The sequence below is a fragment of the Salvelinus namaycush genome, unplaced genomic scaffold, assembly GCF_016432855.1.
Source record: "Salvelinus namaycush isolate Seneca unplaced genomic scaffold, SaNama_1.0 Scaffold3098, whole genome shotgun sequence".
Taxonomy (NCBI): Eukaryota; Metazoa; Chordata; class Actinopteri; order Salmoniformes; family Salmonidae; genus Salvelinus; species Salvelinus namaycush.
Window position 1 is genome coordinate 2,525 of NW_024060006.1, and position 26,448 is coordinate 28,972.

At 43.3% G+C, this 26,448-nt stretch overlaps 1 protein-coding gene across 1 annotated transcript; it reads right to left on the minus strand.

The window, feature by feature from the left end:
- ercc3 (excision repair cross-complementation group 3) lies at positions 1 to 26,056 on the minus strand (the record flags this gene model as incomplete). Its single annotated transcript, XM_038985242.1, has 4 exons — positions 1 to 203; positions 22,322 to 22,506; positions 25,235 to 25,379; positions 25,689 to 26,056. Coding segments are annotated over 4 exons (901 nt in total), but the record flags the coding sequence as incomplete, so codon positions are not given.
- Between the last annotated feature and the right edge of the window lie 392 nt (positions 26,057 to 26,448).

Genomic DNA, 26,448 nt, shown 5'->3' on the forward strand with positions numbered 1-26,448 from the left:
TTGTTGAGGCGGATAGCGTACTCCTTCAGAGCGAAGACGTTGTCAGCGAACACCATGATCTTGTCGTTACGTCTCTCGTGGAACTTGATGAGGAACTGACAGGCTCTGAACTTGTTGGGGTTCATGGTGTAGAGGAGGATACGTCTCTTCGTCTTGATGGCCACGTATTCTCGGTAGAACTCCGGAGACATCGGACACCACACCTAGAAGAAGGACGAATACAGTCTGAGATGAAACTACACATTTCCGTGTAAGTATGTAAGTAGTAAGTATTTATTAATTTTTTTCTGAGGTCTTGGCTGATTTCTTTAGATTTTCCCGTGATGTCAAGCAAAGCGGCACTGAGTTTGAAGGTAGGCCTTGAAATACATCCACAGGTACACCTCCAATTGACTCAAATGATGTCAATTAGCCTATCAGAAGCTTCTAAAGCCATGACATCATTTTCTGGTCTTTTCCAAGCTGTTTAAAGGGCACAAGTCAACTTAGTGTATGTAAACTTCTGATCCACTGGAATTGTGATTAAGTGAATTATAAGTCTGTAAACAATTGTTTGAAAAATGACTTGTGTCATGCACAAAGTAGATGTCCTAACCGACTTGCCAAAACTATAGTTTGTTAACAAGAAAGTTGTGGAGTGGTTGAAAACGAGTTTTAATGACTCCAACCTAAGTGTATGTAAACTTACGACTTCAACTGTAACTGTTCTGCCGATACACGGAAAACCCAGCCAGTATCCGTGTCGTCGTTCAGCAACGACTCGGTGAAACAAAAGATTACAGTTTTTGCAAAAATGTAAAAATAAAAATATTTTTTTTTTTTGCTTTGCCATTATAGGGAATTGTGAATTATTAATTTATTTTTAAATCAACTTGAAATTCAGGCTGCAACAAAAAATGTGTAATAAGTCAAGAGGTATGACTACTTTCTGAAAGCTCTGTATAAAGGCCATGCGGAGACAGATCCCTGTTTAACTTGCTGTACCCTACATCATTATCTAGCAGAGAAATTACAACTATTGGCTACGCTCACAGGGCTGTATCTTATTGACTGTGACCTATGACCCTGTACATAGTTGGTAAAAAAAAAAAAACATTCCAGTTCTCTTCCACTTGGAACGAGCTACAAAAAAGGACATTCAATTACAGGAGCTCCTTCAATGAGTTCAAGGGTCAAATCTATGGTGGACAATAAAGTGAAGTGGGGGGGGGCTATCAATGTTTTGACCCCTAGATACAAGTCCCCCAAATAAGTATTGCCTGTAAATGTGGGATTTAAAATGTTTGTGTTTGATATTGTCATTGTGTCTGGAAATGTGTGTTGATTTCCTGGTCAGGTGTCTCTTAGGAAATATGGTTTTAAATCTCAATGAGACTAAAACCTGGTAAAAATAAAGATTGTTATTTATTTAAAAAAACACCGTTTTTCAGCCAACCACTGGGTCCTCTGATAATAATTATCTCATGCGAATCATTTTTTTAAATTTTACCTTTATTTAACTAGCCAGTTAAGAACACATTCTTATTTACAATGACGGCGTAGGAACAGTGGGTTAACTGGTCTAGGAACAGTGGGTTAACTGGTCTAGGAACAGTGGGTTAACTGGTCTGGGAACAGTGGGTTAACTGGTCTAGGAACAGTGGGTTAACTGGTCTAGGAACAGTGGGTTAACTGGTCTGGGAACAGTGGGTTAACTGGTCTAGGAACAGTGGGTTAACTGGTCTAGGAACAGTGGGTTAACTGGTCTGGGAACAGTGGGTTAACTGGTCTGGGAACAGTGGGTTAACTGGTCTAGGAACAGTGGGTTAACTGGTCTAGGAACAGTGGGTTAACTGGTCTAGGAACAGTGGGTTAACTGGTCTGGGAACAGTGGGTTAACTGGTCTAGGAACAGTGGGTTAACTGGTCTAGGAACAGTGGGTTAACTGGTCTAGGAACAGTGGGTTAACTGGTCTAGTGGGTTAACTGGTCTAGGAACAGTGGGTTATCTGGTCTAGGAACAGTGGGTTAACTGGTCTAGGAACAGTGGGTTAACTGGTCTAGGAACAGTGGGTTAACTGGTCTGGGAACAGTGGGTTAACTGGTCTAGGAACAGTGGGTTAACTGGTCTAGGAACAGTGGGTTAACTGGTCTAGGAACAGTGGGTTAACTGGTCTAGTGGGTTAACTGGTCTAGGAACAGTGGGTTATCTGGTCTAGGAACAGTGGGTTAACTGGTCTAGGAACAGTGGGTTAACTGGTCTAGGAACAGTGGGTTATCTGGTCTAGGAACAGTGGGTTATCTGGTCTAGGAACAGTGGGTTATCTGGTCTAGGAACAGTGGGTTAACTGGTCTAGGAACAGTGGGTTAACTGGTCTAGGAACAGTGGGTTAACTGGTCTGGGAACAGTGGGTTAACTGGTCTAGGAACAGTGGGTTAACTGGTCTAGGAACAGTGGGTTAACTGGTCTAGGAACAGTGGGTTAACTGGTCTGGGAACAGTGGGTTAACTGGTCTAGGAACAGTGGGTTAACTGGTCTAGGAACAGTGGGTTAACTGGTCTAGGAACAGTGGGTTAACTGGTCTAGTGGGTTAACTGGTCTAGGAACAGTGGGTTATCTGGTCTAGGAACAGTGGGTTAACTGGTCTAGGAACAGTGGGTTAACTGGTCTAGGAACAGTGGGTTAACTGGTCTAGGAACAGTGGGTTAACTGGTCTAGGAACAGTGGGTTAACTGGTCTAGGAACAGTGGGTTAACTGGTCTAGGAACAGTGGGTTATCTGGTCTAGGAACAGTGGGTTATCTGGTCTAGGAACAGTGGGTTATCTGGTCTAGGAACAGTGGGTTAACAGGTCTAGGAACAGTGGGTTAACAGGTCTAGGAACAGTGGGTTAACAGGTCTAGGAACAGTGGGTTAACTGGTCTAGGAACAGTGGGTTAACTGGTCTAGGAACAGTGGGTTAACTGGTCTAGGAACAGTGGGTTAACTGGTCTAGGAACAGTGGGTTAACTGGTCTAGGAACAGTGGGTTAACTGGTCTAGTGGGTTAACTGGTCTAGGAAGAGTGGGTCAACTGCCTTGATCAGGGGCAGAATGACGGATTTTTTCCTTGTCAGCTCTGGGATTCGATCTAGCAACATGAAGAGACTCTGGACTCAGGGGGTTTAACTGACATGAAGAGACTCTGGACTCAGGGGGTTTAACTGACATGAAGAGACTCTGGACTCAGGGGGTTTAACTGACATGAAGAGACTCTGGACTCGGGGGGGTTTAACTGACATGAAGAGACTCTGGACTCGGGGGGTTTAACTGACATGAAGAGACTCTGGACTCAGGGGGTTTAACTGACATGAAGAGACTCTGGACTCGGGGGGTTTAACTGACATGAAGAGACTCTGGACTCAGGGGGTTGAACTGACATGAAGAACGTGAAGAAGCCACTGCCGTATGTTTTGTCTTGTGGGAAACAGGAAGCGTAGAATCATCGGCATAAAGGGAAAACAACGTCACAGGAAGCGTCTGCTATCAAGTTTGAGTTTGAGTTTGAGTTTGAGTTTGAGTTTATTTTATTTTTACAGGGACAGTGCACATTAATCAACGTTTCAGTAAAAGTGCCGGTTTTAGCCAGCCGGCTAATTTTCAACCGCAGTCCCTGGGCAGGTTATTAAAAACAATTACAATATAGACAATAGCAGCATGGAACAAGACGTAGCATACAGACAGAGCAACATAGGACAAGAAAGACGTAGCATACAGACAGAGCAACATAGAACAAAAAGCAGCAAGACAAAATTCATAAAAGCAACAAAGTGTTTCCACACCTCATAAGTTACAGACAACAGACATGGAAAGCGGCAACACACAGCTAGGGACCATGTTCACAAATCTGATTGACCTTTAGCCATGTCTTCAAGCATTTTGTGAAAGTGTGATAGGTGGTGCAGTTATGTGTGTCTGATGGCAGTGTATTCCAGACATGGGAAGCTCTCACAGAGAAAGCGGATTTACTAAAGGTGCTTTTCCTTAAGGGAACTATACAGTCACCTCTCATGGCAGACCTTGTGGATCTGCTGCCATATGTTTGGGTTTTCTGTTTAACAAAAATACTGAGTGGAGGGGGAGCCAGGCCATTTAGGATCTTGAATACAAGACATGCGTCGGTGTATTGCACAAGATTTTCCCAACTCAGGAGCTCATGCTTTCTGAGGATGTAACAGTGATGATGGCTATTGGGCTTCCTATCAAGCACTTTGAGAGCCTGTTTGTAGACAGACTGAATGGGTCTTACTGTTGTACAGCAAGCTTGGGCCCAACTAGTCAAGCAGTATGTTAAGTGAGGGAGTATCATAGATTTGAAGTACAGTTTTGCTACCTCTGTAGTCAAACAATTTCGTATAAATCGGAAATTAGCTAGGTTGAATTTGGTTATTTGAATTACCTTTTTCACATGCTTTTTAAAAGAGAGGTTGGAATCAAGTATGATGCCAAGGTACTTAAAATCAGATACCACCTGGAGCTTCTCCCCTGACACATAGACATCTGGCTCAGTAGCATCTGTTGCCCTCTTTGTGAAGAACATGCAAACAGTTTTTTTCACATTGAGATGCAAACACGAGTCACTGAGCCACTTTGTAACCTGGACCATTACAGCAGTGAGTTCTTGTGCAGCTTGTTGTTTGCTCTTTGCATGCACATATATCACTGTATCATCTGCATACATTTGAACTTCAGACCCAGTACAGACAGAAGGCAGATCATTAATGTACAGGCTGAACAGGAGGGGCCCCAGTATTGACCCTTGGGGCACACCCACATCATAGCTAAGAGTGGGCGACAGCTCATTGCTCACTCTGACACACTGAGTTCTGCCTTCAAGGTATGATTTCATCCATCTCAAGGCATCGGGGGAAAAGTTGAACTTGGACAATTTTGTGATGAGAATCTCATGGTTAACAGTATCAAAAGCCTTCCTTAGGTCCAGAAACACAGCCCCAACAACGCCCCCTTTGTCCATCTTGGACTTCACATTTTCCAGAAGAAAGCAGTTGGCCGTTTCTGTGGAGTGTTTCGCTCTGAAGCCAAACTGCATGGAATGTAATGTGAAGGGACTGTTGTTGAGGTGGGCAGTTGTTCTGCTACACACTTTTCAACAACCTTTGACACCACAGGTAGTATACTAATGGGCCTGTAGTTACTCACGTCAGCAGGGTCGCCTGATTTAAAGATGGCTGTTATTATGGCCGACTTCCATACCCTTGGAAACACCCCGAGACCAATAGATGTGTTGGTGACCTTAGTAATGGGGCCAATGAGTGACTCTTTGTAGTTTTTAAGAAAGGTAGAGTCCATCCCAAACACATCTTTGGCTTTAGAGTTCTTTAGTGAGCTAATCACCTTGTCCACCTTTGACTCAGAAACCTCCCTTATGATGAAGACAGGTTGAGCATCATTTACTAGCACTGAGCCCAAGAAACCAGTGGAGGGGTTCTGTGTCAGTACCCTGACAGAGTCACTAAAGTAGGAATTGAAGGCTATTGCTATTTCGACTGCATCCTGTGTTAGATTGTTATTCACCATGATTTCTAGTCTTTTTGCAGTGTTACTATGGTCTTTCCCTGTTAACTTTTTTAGATTCTCCCAGATCAGTTTAGAATTTCCCTTTGCTTCACCAATTATGTTAATAAAAAAGTTTGCCTTGGCCTGTCTGATTTCTTTCATCACCTTATTTCTCAACATGGTAAACCTACGTCTGTCATGCTCTAATTTGGATCTTAGGGCTATTTTTAGATAATAATCTCGTTCTTTCATCAATTTCCAGATTTCTCCATTTAGCCAAGGAAGAGTGCTCTTTTGGCCAGGTTGGATTTGATTTTCTTTAGGAAACCATTTAATGTAGTCTGGATTGTGGATAGAAAAACTTGACTATCAGCTTCCACGTCTGCATAGGACAAGAGATCATTCCAGTTAATTCCCTTAATTGCGTTTTCAAAATAGCTTAATTCACTCTTAGGTATTCTTAGTTGATCAGGCTTTCTAACAGTAGAGAGGTTAAGTCATTGATGCCCAGCGGGGAATCTTGACCCCAGCAAGAGTAGCTGCAGCATGTGCAGTAGATAATGGGAATCCTAATGAAGTAATTAACTAGACCTGATCTGGCTTGACCCAAAACCTTACGTCATCCTATCCAGCCTGGTTTCACCTGATCTTACTTCCCTCCTCTTTTAAATTAGTTTTCAAGCAGACGTTTACAATTCAACATTTCATCAATTAGGGAGGGACGTAGACATCAACAACACGTTAGTAACATGAGGCTTTGTGTGTCGACTGTCTGCTGGAGCTACAGGTAAAGAGTAGAGGTGTTAACCCCGGTGTCCTGGTTCGATTCCCAACCTGGTTCCCTCATACCATCATGACTACCTAGCCACCAACAGCTTCCTATTGGCTTAAACCCTACTGGGAGGGGACTAGTATCACTATGGAAACGTTGGTCATGTCATTATTACGTCCAGCGTTTATCTAGACGACTATATAGTTTTAAATGTTATTATTTTCTTCTCATTCAAAAAATTTGACGTTTTTTTTTTTTACGGAAGCCTGGAGACTGTTGTAGATGTGAAGATATATCAGGTGATACCGGGCCGTGCTTTTACACCTGCATTGCTTTCTGTTTGGGGCTTTAGGCTGGGCTTCTGGATAAACACTTTGTGACACCGGCTGATCTCAGAAGGGCTTTATAAATACATTTGATTGATTGATTGATGTTGCAATTTGTCGAGGTAATGTCTAATATTGTCTTACGTAAATAACACGTCAATAAAGAACCACGAACTGTATGCCGACGTTTAACGGACGCATTTGGTACAATATCTTCCGCTTAAACCTTATAAAAGGAAACGAAGAAACCGTAGGAAGTTGTGACCAAACAAATCATTCATCTGAAATAGGCTACATTGGGCCAGTAACCAGCAGGAAGCCTAGTGGTTAGAGCGTCGGACCAGTAACCGAAAGGTTTCCAGATCGAATCCCCGAGCTGAGAAGGACAAAATCCGTCATTCTGCCCCTGAACAAGGCAGTTAACCCACTGTTCCTAGGCCGTCATTGTAATTAAGAATTAGTTCTTAACTGACTTGCCTAGTTAAATAACTTCTTCTTAATAGGGGGGCGCTGTTTTCACTTTGGAAAAAATCGTAGCCAAATTAAACGGCCTCGTACTCTGTTCTAGATCATACAATATGCATATTATTATTACTATTGGATAGAAAACACTCTGAAGTTTCTAAAACTGTTTGAATTATATCTGTGAGTAAAACAGAACTCATTTGGCAGCAAACTTCCATACAGGAAGTGAAAATTCTGAAAATGAGGCTCTGTGTCAGGGCCTGCCTATTCAACTGGCTTTTATTTATGGATCTGTATGCACTGCATACACTAGATCCATATACACTTCCACTAGATGTCAACAGGCAGTAGAAGGTTGAATGGGGTGTCTAGCTTGATGTGAGGCCGAATAAGAGCTTTTGGAGTGACAGGTCCGCTCTTTTGTCAGTTTTCATCTGCGCGCCGGGGAACCTCACATTGTCTTCTGAAAAGCGTTCGGTATACACGACGAATTGCTCCGGCTCTGATTTTATTGGATTCATATGAGAAGAACATCATAAAGTAGGATTTTCAACCAGGTTTGACCAGTTTATTCGACGTTTATTTGGAATTTTTCGTTCCATGCGCAAACATTTCTTGGACACGTGAGCTCCGCATGGCTAGCCAAAGTTGCTAATTCGACAGAAGAAATGGACATTCTAAAACCAAACAACGATTTATTCTGGACCTAGGACTCCTTGCACAACATTCTGATGGAAGATCAGCAAAAGTAAGAGAAAATTTATGATGTTATTTCGTATTTCTGTGTAATATGTTGGCTCCAACACGGCGGAGAATAGGTGAGCGCTGTCTCACAATAATGCATGCTGTATGTTGTAGTGAAGTTATTTTTAAAAATCTAACACAGCGGTTGCATTAAGAACCAGTGTATCTTTCATTTGCCATACAACAAGTATTTTTATGTAAAGTTTATGAGTTCTTTGGTTAGATTAGGTGACTGTCCAAAATATCTCCGGAGATTTTGGTGAATTGTTGCTACGTATTCACAATGTATAACCACGATGTGCAGCTCTAAATATGCACATTTTCGAACAAAACATAAATGTATTGTATAACATGATGTCATAAGACTGTCATCTGATGAAGTTGTTCAAGGTTAGTGATTAATTTTATCTCTATTGCTGTTTTATGTGAAAGCTATGTTGGCGGTGAATAAATAGCTTTGTGTGTTTGGCTATTGTGGTAAGCTAATATAATTCTACATTGTGTTTTCGCTGTAAAACACTTAAAAACAAATCGGAAATATTGACTGGATTCACAAGATGTTTATCTTTCATTTGCTGTACACCATGTATTTTTCATAAATGTTTTATGATGAGTATTTATGTATTTCACGTTGCTCTCTAATTATTCTGGCTGCTTTGGTGCTATTTGTGATGTTGGCTGCAATGTAAAACTACGATTTATACCTCAAATATGCACATTTTCGAACAAAACATAAATGTATTGTATAACATGATGTTATAAGACTGTCATCTGATGAAGTTGTTCAAGGTTAGTGATTAATTTTCTCTCTATTTCTGGGTTTTGTGAAAGCTACCTATGCGGTGGAAACATGGGGAAAACATGGCGTTGTGGTTAGCTAATATAAATACATAGTGTTTTCGCTGTAAAACATTTTAAAAATCGGAAATGATGGCTGGATTCACAAGATGTTTATCTTTCATTTGCTGTATTGAACTTGTGATTTCATGAAATTATATTATATGATATCCCTGTCCCGTTAGGCTAGGCTATGCTAGTCAGCTTTTTTGATGAGGAGGATCCCGGATCCGGGAGAGAGAAGCGGTAGAGGTTAAATAAATAAAAAATAAAAATGTTGATTCGCATGGGTTAAGTATTATCAGAAGACCTAGGAGTTTGCTGAAAAAGTAGTTTTTTTTGTTGCCAAGACCTCAGAAAAAAATGTGTACGCAAGTATAAACACCATGGGACCAGCCGTCATAGCGCTCAGGAAGGAGACGCATGCTGTCTCATAGAGATGAACGTACTTTGGTGCGAAAAGTGCAAATCAATCCCAGAACAACAGCAAAGGACCTTGTGAAGATGCTGGAGGAAACAGGTACAAAAGTATCTATATCCACAGTAAAACGAGTCCTATATCGACAAAACCTGAAATGCCGCTCAGCAAGGAAGAAGCCACTGCTCCAAAACCGCCATAAAAAAGGCAGACTACGGTTTGCAACTGCACATGGGGACAAAGATCGTACTTTTTGGAGAAATGTCCTCTGGTCTGATGAAACAAAAATAGAACTGTTTGGCCATAATGACCATCGTTATGTTTGGAGGAAAAAAGGGGATGCTTGCAAGCCGAAGAACACCATCCCAACCGTGAAGCACGGGGGTGGCAGCATCATGTTGTGGGGGTGCTTTGCTGCAGGAGGGACTGGTGCACTTCACAAAATAGATGGCATCATGTGGAAGGAAAATTATGTGGATATATTGAAGCAACATCTCAAGACATCAGTCAGGAAGTTAAAGCTTGGTCGCAAATGGGTCTTCCAAATGGACAATGGCCCCAAGCATACTTCCAAAGTTGTGGCAGAAGGGCTTAAGGACAACAAAGTCAAGATATTGGAGTGGCCATCATAAAGCCCTGACCTCAATCCCATAAAGAATTTGTGGGCAGAACTGAAAAAGCATGTACGAGCAAGGAGGCCTACAATCCTGACTCTGTTACACCAGCTCTGTCAGGAGGAATGGGCCAAAATTCACCCAACTTATTGTGGGAAGCTTGTGGAAGGCTACCCGACACGTTTGACCCAAGTTAATTAGTATTTGGTAGCATTGCCTTTAAATTGTTCGAGTGTATGTAAACTTCTGACCCACTGGGAATGTGATGAAAGAAATAAAAGCTGAAATAAATCACTCTACTATTATTCTGACATGTCACATTCTTAAAATAAAGTGGTGATCCTAACTGACCTAAGACAGGGAATTTCTACTAGGATTAAATGTCAGGAATTGTGAAAAACTGAGTTGAAATGTATTTGGCTAAGGTGTATGTAAACTTCCGACTTCAACTGTATATACTATATTAGAAGGGTATATGGGGACAGAGCTATATACTATATTAGAAGGGTATATGGGGACAGAGCTATATACCACAGAAGGGTATTTGGGGACAGAGGTATATACTATATTAGAAGGGTATTTGGGGACAGAGCTATAGACTATATTAGAAGGGTATTTGGGGACAGAGCTATTGACCAGGTTTTGGGTAAGCCCCAATGTGATCTAGGAAGTGTTCTGTGTTTCTTTCTTAAACCTCATTAGTTCATCAAACTGAGAGAGAGGGCTGAAGTAATCAGGATTACTGTACTTGAGTTTAAGAATAATCCTAACTTTTTTTCCTGAGAAGTCTGAAGCTTATTCTTTGTGAACTGGTGTGAACTGCTGTACCATAAAGCACACACTAACAGGCTGACTACACCGTGCGCGAGCGTTGCAAATTTTTTTTTTGAAATCAATATTATTCCATTATTGCACCCACACTGCTCGCGCGCGCGCCAGCAAGCATCTGCGTTGCCAAGGGCTAAAATAGAAGTCAGTTCTATTTCTGACGCAGATCGCGATGCAAGTCCTGCCTCTCCCATCTCCTCATTGGTTTATAGAAGCAGGTACCCATGTGCCATCTCCTCATTGGTTATACCCACGTGGGTGACTGAAAGATGAACGAGGCCAGAGGCGGTAATGCACCTAATTTATGAAATCAAATCAAGTTTATTTTATATAGCCCTTCGTACATCAGCTAATATCTCGAAGTGCTGTACAGAAACCCAGCCTAAAACCCCAAACAGCAAGCAATGCAGGTGTAGAAGCACGGTGGCTAGGAAAAACTCCCTCGAATGAAATGAAAGTTGCCAATCGCAAAATAAAGTCAAGAGAAGAAAAAGCCTGGAAGAAGGAGAGATGACTAGAAACGATTCGGTTGACCGTTTTATGTGTAGATAAATTGGTGGAGTAGAGGACCTTGTGCATTTCAGGTAAAATAACAACTCAATGTTTATATCCCAGGACAAATTAGCTAGCAACAGCAAGCTAGCTAAATAGAACAAATTAGCTAGCAACAGCAAGCTAGCTAAATAGGACAAATTAGCTAGCAACAGCAAGCTAACTAGCTAAATTACCATACATGTTTAATGCTTTTCGACCTGTCCCCAAATTAATGTCATTGGTTCAGAGTTTGTTTTGATATTTTAACCTGCGCGCCGTGATCGTGTTTGGTGTGGGGGGGGGGGGGCAAAATACATTTATGCACGATGGCGCACGCGCGCAGCCGGTTTGGGTTCCGTGTACTAGTGATGTCATCGCTGGGACGCTGACCTCAGGATGAACCCTGCTAGTGATGTCGTCTGGGACGCTGACCTCAGGATGAACCCTGCTAGTGATGTCGTCTGGGACGCTGACCTCAGGATGAACCCTGCTAGTGATGTCGTCTGGGACGCTGACCTCAGGATGAACCCTGCTAGTGATGTCGTCTGGGACGCTGACCTCAGGATGAACCCTGCTAGTGATGTCGTCTGGGACGGTGACCTCAGAATGAACCCTGCTAGTGATGTCGTCTGGGACGGTGACCTCAGAATGAACCCTGCTAGTGATGTCGTCTGGGACGCTGACCTCAGGATGAACCCTGCTAGTGATGTCGTCTGGGACGGTGACCTCAGGATGAACCCTGCTAGTGATGTCGTCTGGGACGGTGACCTCAGGATGAAACCTGCTAGTGATGTCGTCTGGGACGGTGACCTCAGGATGAACCCTGCTAGTGATGTCGTCTGGGACGGTGACCTCAGGATGAAACCTGCTAGTGATGTCGTCTGGGACACTGACCTCAGGATGAACCCTGCTAGTGATGTGTACGCTCCGTGTAAGTGGTAATCACCCGCCTGCCAGTGGCTGTAGTTCAGGGGTGGGCAACTCCAGTCCACCAGGGCCTGATTGATGTCACACTTGTTCTCCATCCGTAGCAAACACAGCTGATTTAATCAAATTTCATTCTAAACTGAACATCATGATTAGGTGATTATCGGAGTCAGGTGTGTTAGCTGGGGCCCTGGGGGCAAAGCTGTGACACCAATCAGGCCCTCGAGGACTGGAGTTGCCCACCTCTGCTTTGGTGTTTCCAGACATCTAGCTTTCCTAGCCAGAATCTTGACCTTTTGGTTCACTTTGAGACTCACTCCAGTCTCCTTGTCACCTCATGTGTCACCTGATTATACTGGAACAACAGGCACATCTCAATAGGTGGTCTTGGTATGACATGGAACAAGTGGGGGGGGGGGGGGGGGGCTGTCCTCTTTCCACCTCTATTGGTCCTCAAAGAGGACACCCCCCCCCCTTGAGGACCAATAGAGATCTAAAGAGGACACCCCCCCTTGAGGACCAATAGAGATCTAAAGAGGACACCCCTCCCCCTTGAAGACCAATAGAGATCTAAAGAGGACACCCCCCCCCCCTTGAGGACCAATAGAGATCTAAAGAGGACCCCCCCCCCTTGAGGACCAATAGAGATCTAAAGAGGACACCCCCCCCCTTGAGGACCAATAGAGATCTAAAGAGGACACCCCCCCCCCCTTGAAGACCAATAGAGATCTAAAGAGGACACCCCCCCTTGAGGACCAGTAGAGATCTAAAGAGGACCCCCCCCCCCTTGAGGACCAATAGAGATCTAAAGAGGACCACCCCCCTTGAGGACCAATAGAGGTGGAAAGAGGACACCCCCCTTGAGGACCAATAGAGATCTAAAGAGGACAGCCCCTCCCCCCTTGAGGACCAATAGAGATCTAAAGAGGACCACCCCCCTTGAGGACCAATAGAGGTGGAAAGAGGACACCCCCCTTGAGGACCAATAGAGATCTAAAGAGGACAGCCCCTCCCCCCTTGAGGACCAATAGAGGTGGAAAGAGGACAGCCCCCCCCCCCTTGAGGACCAATAGAGGTGGAAAGAGGACACCCCCCCCCCCCTTGAAGACCAATAGAGATCTAAAGAGGAGACCCCCCCACTTGAGGACCAATAGAGGTGGAAAGAGGACAGCCCCCCCCCCCTTGAGGACCAATAGAGGTGGAAAGAGTACAGCCCCCCCTTGAGGACCAATAGAGATCTAAAGAGGACACCCCCCCACTTGAGGACCAATAGAGGTGGAACAGAGCTATAGACTATATTAGAAGGGTATTTGGGGATAGAGCTATATACTATATTAGAAGGGTATTTGGGGACAGAGCTATATACTATATTAGAAGGGTATTTGGGGACAGAGCTATATACTATATTAGAAGGGTACATGGGGACAGAGCTATATAGTATATTAGAAGGGTATTTGGGGACAGAGCTATATATAATATTAGAAGGGTATTTGGGGACAGAGCTATATACTATATTAGAAGGGTATTTGGGGACAGAGCTATATACTATATTAGAAGGGTATTTGGGGACAGAGCTATATACTATATTAGAAGGGTATATGGGGACAGAGCTATATACCACAGAAGGGTATTTGGGGACAGAGGTATATACTATATTAGAAGGGTATTTGGGGACAGAGCTATAGACTATATTAGAAGGGTATTTGGGGACAGAACTGAAAAAGCATGTACGAGCAAGGAGGCCTACAATCCTGACTCTGTTACACCAGCTCTGTCAGGAGGAATGGGCCAAAATTCACCCAACTTATTGTGGGAAGCTTGTGGAAGGCTACCCGACACGTTTGACCCAAGTTAATTAGTATTTGGTAGCATTGCCTTTAAATTGTTCGAGTGTATGTAAACTTCTGACCCACTGGGAATGTGATGAAAGAAATAAAAGCTGAAATAAATCACTCTACTATTATTCTGACATTTCACATTCTTAAAATAAAGTGGTGATCCTAACTGACCTAAGACAGGGAATTTCTACTAGGATTAAATGTCAGGAATTGTGAAAAACTGAGTTGAAATGTATTTGGCTAAGGTGTATGTAAACATCCGACTTCAACTGTATATACTATATTAGAAGGGTATATGGGGACAGAGCTATATACTATATTAGAAGGGTATATGGGGACAGAGCTATATACCACAGAAGGGTATTTGGGGACAGAGGTATATACTATATTAGAAGGGTATTTGGGGACAGAGCTATAGACTATATTAGAAGGGTATTTGGGGACAGAGCTATTGACCAGGTTTTGGGTAAGCCCCAATGTGATCTAGGAAGTGTTCTGTGTTTCTTTCTTAAACCTCATTAGTTCATCAAACTGAGAGAGAGGGCTGAAGTAATCAGGATTACTGTACTTGAGTTTAAGAATAATCCTAACTTTTTTTCCTGAGAAGTCTGAAGCTTATTCTTTGTGAACTGGTGTGAACTGCTGTACCATAAAGCACACACTAACAGGCTGACTACACCGTGCGCGAGCGTTGCAAAATAAATTTAGAAATCTATATTATTCAATTATTGCACCCACACTGCTCGCGCGCGCGCCAGCAAGCATCTGCGTTGCCAAGGGCTAAAATAGAAGTCAGTTCTATTTCTGACGCAGATCGCGATGCAAGTCCTGCCTCTCCCATCTCCTCATTGGTTTATAGAAGCAGGTACCCATGTGCCATCTCCTCATTGGTTATACCCACGTGGGTGACTGAAAGATGAACGAGGCCAGAGGCGGTAATGCACCTAATTTATGAAATCAAATCAAGTTTATTTTATATAGCCCTTCGTACATCAGCTAATATCTCGAAGTGCTGTACAGAAACCCAGCCTAAAACCCCAAACAGCAAGCAATGCAGGTGTAGAAGCACGGTGGCTAGGAAAAACTCCCTCGAATGAAATGAAAGTTGCCAATCGCAAAATAAAGTCAAGAGAAGAAAAAGCCTGGAAGAAGGAGAGATGACTAGAAACGATTCGGTTGACCGTTTTATGTGTAGATAAATTGGTGGAGTAGAGGACCTTGTGCATTTCAGGTAAAATAACAACTCAATGTTTATATCCCAGGACAAATTAGCTAGCAACAGCAAGCTAGCTAAATAGAACAAATTAGCTAGCAACAGCAAGCTAGCTAAATAGGACAAATTAGCTAGCAACAGCAAGCTAGCTAAATAGGACAAATTAGCTAGCAACAGCAAGCTAGCTAAATAGGACAAATTAGCTAGCAACAGCAAGCTAGCTAAATAGGACAAATTAGCTAGCAACAGCAAGCTAGCTAAATAGGACAAATTAGCTAGCAACAGCAAGCTAACTAGCTAAATTGCCATACATGTTTAATGCTTTTCGACCTGTCCCCAAATTAATGTCATTGGTTCAGAGTTTGTTTTGATATTTTAACCTGCGCGCCGTGATCGTGTTTGGTGTGGGGGGGGGGGGGGGGGGGGGGGGGGCAAAATACATTTATGCACGATGGCGCACGCGCGCAGCCGGTTTGGGTTCCGTGTACTAGTGATGTCATCGCTGGGACGCTGATCTCAGGATGAACCCTGCTAGTGATGTCGTCTGGGACGCTGACCTCAGGATGAACCCTGCTAGTGATGTCATCGCTGGGACGCTGACCTCAGGATGAACCCTGCTAGTGATGTCGTCTGGGACGGTGACCTCTAGGATGAACCCTGCTAGTGATGTCGTCTGGGACGCTGACCTCTAGGATGAACCCTGCTAGTGATGTCGTCTGGGACGCTGACCTCAGGATGAACCCTGCTAGTGATGTCGTCTGGGACGCTGACCTCAGGATGAACCCTGCTAGTGATGTCGTCTGGGACGGTGACCTCAGGATGAACCCTGCTAGTGATGTCGTCTGGGACGGTGACCTCAGGATGAAACCTGCTAGTGATGTCGTCTGGGACACTGACCTCAGGATGAACCCTGCTAGTGATGTGTACGCTCCGTGTAAGTGGTAATCACCCGCCTGCCAGTGGCTGTAGTTCAGGGGTGGGCAACTCCAGTCCACCAGGGCCTGATTGATGTCACACTTGTTCTCCATCCGTAGCAACCACAGCTGATTTAATCAAATTTAATTCTAAACTGAACATCAGGATTAGGTGATTATCGGAGTCAGGTGTGTTAGCTGGGGCCCTGGGGGCAAAGCTGTGACACCAATCAGGCCCTCGAGGACTGGAGTTGCCCATCTCTGCTTTGGTGTTTCCAGACATCTAGCTTTCCTAGCCAGAATCTTGACCTTTTGGTTCACTTTGAGACTCACTCCAGTCTCCTTGTCACCTCATGTGTCACCTGATTATACTGGAACAACAGGCACATCTCAATAGGTGGTCTTGGTATGACATGGAACAAGTGGGGGGGGGGGGGGGGGCTGTCCTCTTTCCACCTCTATTGGTCCTCAAGGAGGGGGGGGTGTCCTCTTTCCACCTCTATTGGTCCTCAAAGAGGACACCCCCCCCTTGAAGACCAATAGAGATCTAAAGAGGACCCCCCCCCCCTTGAGGACCAATAGAGATCTAAAGAGGACACCCCCCCCCCTTGAGGACCAATAGAGATCTAAAGAGGACACCCCCCCCCCTTGAAGACCAATAGAGATCTAAAGAGGACACCCCCCCCCCCCCCCTTGAGGACCAATAGAGATCTAAAGAGGACACCCCCCCCCCCCCCCATGAAGACCAATAGAGATCTAAAGAGGACCCCCCCTTGAGGACCAATAGAGATCTAAAGAGGACACCCCCCCCCCCCCTTGAGGACCAATAGAGATCTAAAGAGGACACCCCCCCCCCCCCTTGAAGACCAATAGAGATCTAAAGGGGACACCCCCCCTTGAGGACCAATAGAGATCTAAAGAGGACCCCCCCCCCCCCCCCCTTGAGGACCAATAGAGATCTAAAGAGGACAGCCCCTCCCCCCTTGAGGACCAATAGAGATCTAAAAAGAGGACCACCCCCCTTGAGGACCAATAGAGGTGGAAAGAGGACACCCCCCTTGAGGACCAATAGAGATCTAAAGAGGACAGCCCCTCCCCCCTTGAGGACCAATAGAGATCTAAAGAGGACCCCCCCCTTGAGGACCAATAGAGGTGGAAAGAGGACAGCCCCCCCCCCCCCCCCCCCTGAGGACCAATAGAGGTGGAAAGAGTACAGCCCCCCCTTGAGGACCAATAGAGATCTAAAGAGGAGACCCCCCCACTTGAGGACCAATAGAGGTGGAAAGAGGACAGCCCCCCCCCCCCCCCCCCCCCCCCCCCCCACTTGTTCCATGTCATACCAAGACCACCTATTGAGATGTGCCTGTTGTTCCAGTATAATCAGGTGACACATGAGGTGACAAGGAGACTGGAGTGAGTCTCAAAGTGAACCAAAAGGTCCAGATTCTGTCTCGGAAAGCTAGATGTCTGGAAACACCAAAGCAGAGATGGACAACTCCAGTCCTCGAGGGCCTGGTTGGTGTCACAGCTTTGCCCCCAGGGCCCCAGCTAACACACCTGACTCCGATAATCACCTAATCCTGATGTTCAGTTTAGAATTACATTTGATTGATCAGCTGTGTTTGCTACGGATGGAGAACAAGTCTGACACCAAATCAGGCCGTGGAGGACTGGAGTTGCCCACCCCTGAACTACAGCCACTGGCAGGCGGGTGATTACCACTTAGCGTGTCCTTTATGGTACAGCAGTTCACACCAATTCACAAAGAATAAGCTTCAGACTTCTCAGAAAAAGAAAGTCTGGATTATTCTCAAGATCACGTACAGTAATCCTGATTACTTCACCCTTCTCATTTTGATGAACTAACGAGGTTTAAGATAGAAACACCGAACACTTCCTAGATCACGTTGGGGCTTACACAAAACCTGGTCAATAGCTCTGTCCCCAAATACCCTTCTAATGTACTATATAGCTCTGTCCCCAAATACCCTTCTAATATACTATATAGCTTTGTCCCCATGTACCCTTCTAATATACTATATAGCTCTGTCCCCAAGTACCCTTCTAATATAGTATATATCTCTGTCCCCATGTACCCTTCTAATATACTATATAGCTCTGTCCCCAAGTACCCTTCTAATATAGTATATATCTCTGTCCCCATATACCCTTCTAATGTACTATATAGCTCTGTCCCCAAATACCCTTCTAATGTACTATATAGCTCTGTCCCCAAATACCCTTCTACTATACTATATAGCTCTGTCCCCATGTACCCTTCTAATGTACTATATAGCTCTGTCCCCAAATACCCTTCTAATATAGTATATAGCTCTGTCCCCAAATACCCTTCTAATATAGTATATAGCTCTGTCCCCATATACCCTTCTAATATAGTATATAGCTCTGTCCCCATATACCCTTCTAACATACTATATAGCTCTGTCCCCAAATACCCTTCTAATATAGTATATAGCTCTGTCCCCAAATACCCTTCTAATATAGTATATAGCTTTGTCCCCAAATACCCTTCTAATATACTATATAGCTCTGTCCCCAAATACCCTTCTAATATAGTATATAGCTCTGTCCCCAAATACCCTTCTAATATAGTATATAGCTCTGTCCCCATATACCCTTCTAATATACTATATAGCTCTGTCCCCAAATACCCTTCTAATATAGTATATAGCTCTATCCCCAAATACCCTTCTAATATAGTATATAGCTCTGTCCCCATATACCCTTCTAATATACTATATAGCTCTGTCCCCAAATACCCTTCTAATAAACTATATAGCTCTGTCCCCAAATACCCTTCTAATATACTATATAGCTCTGTCCCCATATACCCTTCTAATACAGTATATAGCTCTGTCCCCATGTACCCTTCTAATATAGTATATAGCTGTCCCCATATACCCTTCTAATATAGTATATAGCTCTGTCCCCAAATACCCTTCTAATATAGTATATAGCTCTGTTCCCATATACCCTTCTAATATACTATATAGCTGTCCCCAAATACCCTTCTAATATACTATATAGCTCTGTCCCCAAATACCCTTCTAATATACTATATAGCTGTCCCCAAATACCCTTCTAATATACTATATAGCTCTGTCCCCAAATACCCTTCTAATATACTATATAGCTCTGTCCCCATGTACCCTTCTAATGTACTATATAGCTCTGTCCCCATGTACCCTTCTAATATACTATATAGCTCTGTCCCCAAATACCCTTCTAATGTACTATATAGCTCTGTCCCCAAATACCCTTCTAATGTACTATATAGCTCTGTCCCCAAATACCCTTCTAATATACTATATAGCTCTGTCCCCATGTACCCTTCTAATGTACTATATAGCTCTGTCCCCAAATACCCTTCTAATATAGTATATAGCTCTGTCCCCAAATACCCTTCTAATATAGTATATAGCTCTGTCCCCATATACCCTTCTAATATAGTATATAGCTCTGTCCCCATATACCCTTCTAACATACTATATAGCTCTGTCCCCAAATACCCTTCTAATATACTATATAGCTCTGTCCCCAAATACCCTTCTAATATAGTATATAGCTCTGTCCCCAAATACCCTTCTAATATAGTATATAGCTCTGTCCCCAAATACCCTTCTAATATACTATATAGCTCTGTCCCCATATACCCTTCTAATACAGTATATAGCTCTGTCCCCAAATACCCTTCTAATATAGTATATAGCTCTGTCCCCATGTACCCTTCTAATATAGTATATAGCTGTCCCCATATACCCTTCTAATATAGTATATAGCTCTGTCCCCAAATACCCTTCTAATATAGTATATAGCTCTGTCCCCATATACCCTTCTAATATAGTATATAGCTCTGTCCCCAAATACCCTTCTAATATACTATATAGCTCTGTCCCCATGTACCCTTCTAATATAGTATATAGCTCTGTCCCCATGTACCCTTCTAATATAGTATATAGCTCTGTCCCCATATACCCTTCTAATATAGTATATAGCTCTGTCCCCAAATACCCTTCTAATATAGTATATAGCTCTGTCCCCAAATACCCTTCTAATATAGTATATAGCTCTGTCCCCAAATACCCTTCTAATATAGTATATAGCTCTGTTCCCATATACCCTTCTAATATACTATATAGCTCTGTCCCCAAATACCCTTCTAATATACTATATAGCTCTGTCCCCATGTACCCTTCTAATGTACTATATAGCTCTGTCCCCAAATACCCTTCTAATATAGTATATAGCTCTGTCCCCAAATACCCTTCTAATATAGTATATAGCTCTGTCCCCATATACCCTTCTAATATAGTATATAGCTCTGTCCCCATATACCCTTCTAACATAGTATATAGCTCTGTTCCCATATACCCTTCTAATATACTATATAGCTCTGTCCCCAAATACCCTTCTAATATACTATATAGCTCTGTCCCCATGTACCCTTCTAATGTACTATATAGCTCTGTCCCCAAATACCCTTCTAATATAGTATATAGCTCTGTCCCCAAATACCCTTCTAATATAGTATATAGCTCTGTCCCCATATACCCTTCTAATATAGTATATAGCTCTGTCCCCATATACCCTTCTAACATAGTATATATCTCTGTCCCCAAATACCCTTCTAATATAGTATATAGCTCTGTCCCCAAATACCCTTCTAATATAGTATATAGCTCTGTCCCCAAATACCCTTCTAATATAGTATATAGCTTTGTCCCCAAATACCCTTCTAATATACTATATAGCTCTGTCCCCAAATACCCTTCTAATATAGTATATAGCTCTGTCCCCAAATACCCTTCTAATATACTATATAGCTCTGTCCCCATATACCCTTCTAATATACTATATAGCTCTGTCCCCAAATACCCTTCTAATATAGTATATAGCTCTGTCCCCAAATACCCTTCTAATATACTATATAGCTCTGTCCCCATATACCCTTCTAATACAGTATATAGCTCTGTCCCCAAATACCCTTCTAATATAGTATATAGCTCTGTCCCCATGTACCCTTCTAATATAGTATATAGCTGTCCCCATATACCCTTCTAATATAGTATATAGCTCTGTCCCCAAATACCCTTCTAATATAGTATATAGCTCTGTCCCCATATACCCTTCTAATATAGTATATAGCTCTGTCCCCAAATACCCTTCTAATATACTATATAGCTCTGTCCCCATGTACCCTTCTAATACAGTATATAGCTCTGTCCCCATATACCCTTCTAATATAGTATATAGCTCTGTCCCCATATACCCTTCTAATATAGTATATAGCTCTGTCCCCAAATACCCTTCTAATATAGTATATAGCTCTGTCCCCAAATACCCTTCTAATAAACTATATAGCTCTGTCCCCAAATACCCTTCTAATAAACTATATAGCTCTGTCCCCAAATACCCTTCTAATATACTATATAGCTCTGTCCCCATATACCCTTCTAATACAGTATATAGCTCTGTCCCCATATACCCTTCTAATATAGTATATAGCTCTGTCCCCATATACCCTTCTAATATAGTATATAGCTCTGTCCCCAAATACCCTTCTAATATAGTATATAGCTCTGTCCCCATATACCCTTCTAATATAGTATATAGCTCTGTCCCCATATACCCTTCTAATATAGTATATAGCTCTGTCCCCAAATACCCTTCTAATATAGTATATAGCTCTGTCCCCAAATACCCTTCTAATATACTATATAGCTCTCCTAGACTAGACCTCGTGAGGTATCCTATTCCATTCGCCAGGTATATTGTGTCCTGCCCATCACCAGGTTTTATCCCCACACAGACGGGTACAGGACGACGGACGGGTACAGGACGACGGACGGGTACAGGATGACGGACAGGTACAGGATGATGGACAGGTACAGGAGGATGGACGGGTATAGGACGACGGACGGGTACAGGATGATGGACGGGTGCAGGACGACGGACAGGTACAGGATGATGGACGGGTACAGGACGACGGACAGGTACAGGACGACGGACATGTACAGGAAGACGGACAGGTACAGGACGACGGACGGGTACAGGACGACGGACAGGTACAGGAGGATGGACGGGTACAGGACGACGGACAGGTACAGGATGATGGACGGGTGCAGGACGACGGACGGGTACAGGACGACGGACGGGTACAGGACGACGGACGGGTACAGGATGACGGACGGGTACAGGATGACGGACAGGTACAGGATGATGGACGGGTACAGGACGACGGACGGGTACAGGACGACGGACGGGTACAGGACGACGGACGGGTACAGGACGACGGACGGGTACAGGACGACGGACGGGTACAGGACGACGGACTAACCTCGGCACACTGGACCTTCGCGATGTATCCGTTGTTCTGGAGCTCCATCCAGTTTGCTTCGAACAGCTTGGGCCCAATCAGGAAGTTGAGATCGACGATCTTGTCGTCCTCACGGACCAGTGTAGCGGTCAGACCCAGTTTACAGTGGGCCTGGACAATGGTCAGAACCCGACGGAACATCTTGGCTACAGAGAGAGGGGGAGGGGGGAGGGGGGGGGAGACAATGCAGACATTATTAGACAAATGTTTTGGAAACATCACAGAAGTGAGAAACAGATTTTCTGGTCTTCTGGCAGTTAAACTCCTAAAGGTGCGAAAATAAAATCCTGTCTTCTCATAAACATGTCTGTCGCGTCCGAACAATTTGTTCTACAAACTATTATGACCCCCCCCCCCCCCCCCCCCCCGTGGAAAGACGAGACTCTCACCAACAGAAGCGTCTTGGTCACCGTCGTTACGCGGACCCGACACCGTCGTTACGTGCACCCGCCACCGCTGTTATGCGTACCTGTCACCGTCGTTACGCGCACCCGTCACCGTCGTTACGCGCCAGTCACCGTCGTTACGCGCCAGTCACCGTAGTTACGCGCCCGCCACCGTCGTTACGCGCACCTGCAACCGTCGTTACGCGCACCTGCAACCGTCGTTACGCGCACCTGCCACCGTCGTTACGCGCACCTGCCACCGTCGTTACGCGCACCTGCCACCGTCGTTACGCGCACCTGCCACCGTCGTTACGCGCACCTGCCACCGTCGTTACGCGCACCTGCCACCGTCGTTACGCGCACCTGCCACCGTCGTTACGCGCACCTGCCACCGTCGTTACGCGCACCTGCGCCTCATCAGACTCACCTGGACTCCATCACCTGTCTGATTACCTTCCCTACATCTGTCACTCCCTTCGGTTCCTTCCCCAGGCGTTATTGGTTCTGTTTCAGTTTCATTGTCTGTGCGTTGTTCGTGTTTTGTATAATGTTGATTTATTAAATGATTCCCTCCCTGAACTTGCTTCCCGACTCCCAGCGCCCACGTCACAACCCCTCTGTGTAAAGGTGTGACTGTTACGAACATGTACATGTCGGTTGTTTTGACTCGTCTCAAGGTCCCCCGGTACCAGTTGAAAAGAAATTGATTGAAGAATATACTGTATATGGAGACTGTTTAGTGCCAAAAATAAGGGGTTAAATACATTCCTGAGATTTGTTTCTCTCTCAGATATAGATATCAGATATATAGATATCAGATATATAGAAATCAGATATATAGAAATCAGATATATAGAAATCAGATATATAGATATATAGAAATCAGATATAGAAATCAGATATATAGAAATCAGATATATAGAAATCAGATATATAGAAATCAGATATATAGATATATAGATATCAGATATATAGATATATAGATATCAGATATATAGAAATCAGATATATAGATATATAGAAATCAGATATATAGAAATCAGATATATAGATATATAGATATCAGATATATAGAAATCAGATATATAGATATATAGATATCAGATATATAGAAATCAGATATCTAGATATATAGATATATAGAAATCAGATATATAGAAATCAGATATATAGATATATAGAAATCAGATATATAGAAATCAGATATCTAGATATCAGATATATAGATATCAGATATATAGAAATCAGATATATAGATATCAGATATATAGAAATCAGATATATAGATATCAGATATATAGAAATCAGATATATAGATATCAGATATATAGATATCAGATATATAGAAATCAGATATATAGAAATCAGATATATAGAAATCAGATATATAGATATATAGATATCAGATATATAGATATATAGATATCAGATATATAGATATATAGATATCAGATCTATAGAAATCAGATATATAGAAATCAGATATATAGATATATAGAAATCAGATATATAGATATCAGATATATAGAAATCAGATATATAGATATCAGATATATAGAAATCAGATATATAGATATCAGATATATAGAAATCAGATATATAGAAATCAGATATATAGATATATAGAAATCAGATATATAGATATATAGAAATCAGATATATAGATATCAGATATATAGAAATCAGATATATAGATATCAGATATATAGATATCAGATATATAGATATCAGATATATAGAAATCAGATATATATATATATATCAGATATATAGATATCAGATATATAGAAATCAGATATATAGAAATCAGATATATAGAAATCAGATATATAGATATCAGATATAATCCTAACCCCTCGTAACCCTAACCTCTCCTAACCCCAACCCCCTAACCTCTCCTAACCCCAACCCCCTAACCTCTGACCCCTTACCACAGAGCGATAGACAGAGTCCAGGGATGGTATGGTCTAACCCTAACCTCTCCTAACTTAACCATGACCCCTGACCCCATATAGACTCAGCAGGGATGGTGGGGTCTAACCCTAACCCCTCCTAACTTAACCATGACCCCATTTAGACTCACCAGGGATGGTGTGGACTAACCCTAACCCCTCCTAACTTCACCATGACCCCTGACCCCATATAGACTCAGCAGGGATGGTGGGGTCTAACCCTAACCCCTCCTAACTTAACCATGACCCCTGACCCCATATAGACTCAGCAGGGACGGTGGGGTCTAACCCTAACCCCTCCTAACTTAACCATGACCCCTGACCCCATATAGACTCACCAGGGATGGTGTGGACTAACCCTAACCCCTCCTAACTTAACCATGACCCCTGACCCCATATAGACTCACCAGGGATGGTGTGGACTAACCCTAACCTCTCCTAACTTAACCATGACCCCATATACTCACCAGGGATGGTGTGGACTAACCCTAACCCCTCCTAACTTAACCATGACCCCTGACCCCATATAGACTCACCAGGGATGGTGTGCACCTCGTCCAGGATGATGAGACCCCACTCCTGGGACCTCATCCACTCCATCACTCTCTCTGCCTCCCAAGACCTCTTGGTGGTGTGTCCCAACATGCTGTATGTACTGATGGCCACCGAGCAGCCAATCGGCTTCAAAAACAAAATCAAACTTCATTTCAAAAGTGCATTTTAAAAATCGCAACACATTTTAAACTAAAACAATAACGTTAAATAATTCAAAGCAAACAAGAAGCAGTAAAAAGAGATCATTATACAAAACACAGTGGCTGTTGAAAGACCGAGGTGAAAAGAGAGATTTTAAAAACTCAAAACACAGTGGCTGTTGAAAGACCCGAGGTGAAAAGGGGGATTTTAAAAGCTTAAAACACAGTGGCTGTTGAAAGGCCCGAGGTGAAAAGGGGATTTTAAAAGCTCAGTGGTATTTGCTGTGTCTCTTACCTTGTCCTTGGCATCGGAGGTAAAGCGGCAGATCTGAGAGTCATCGATGGTCGACCACATCTTAAACTGAGCCTTCCACTGTTCTACTGACACAGAGCTGTTCCCCAGAACCAGACAGCGCTTACGGACAGTACAGGCTGCCGTTACCCCTACTAGAGACTTCCCCGCACCTGAGGAGAGGAGGAGAGATGGAGGGGGGGTAGGAGGAGTAATGGGGAGGGAAAGGAGGAGAGATGTGGGAGAGATGGGACACGGAGGTAAATGTATGGATGATTGAAAAATGTACGTAACGCCTTCATATACACCGAATATACCAAACACAAGGAACCCCTTCCTAATAATAAGTCGCACCCCTCCGATCTCCTCCCCTCAACGCCACTGATTAAAAGTGGATTTAACAAGTGACATCAATAAGGGATCGCAGCTTTCACCTGGTCAGTCTATGTCATGAAAAGAACAGGTGTTCCTAATGTTTTGTCCACTCAGTGTATAAACTATCTAGCCATATTAAACCCCATCACTCAGTGTATAAACTATCCAGCCATATTAAACCCCATCACTCAGTGTATAAACTATCCAGCCATATTAAACCCCATCACTCAGTGTATAAACTATCCAGCTATATTAAACCCCATCACTCAGTGTATAAACTATCCAGCCATATTAAACCCCATCACTCAGTGTATAAACTATCCAGCCATATTAAACCCCATCACTCAGTGTATAAACTATCCAGCCATATTAAACCCCATCACTCAGT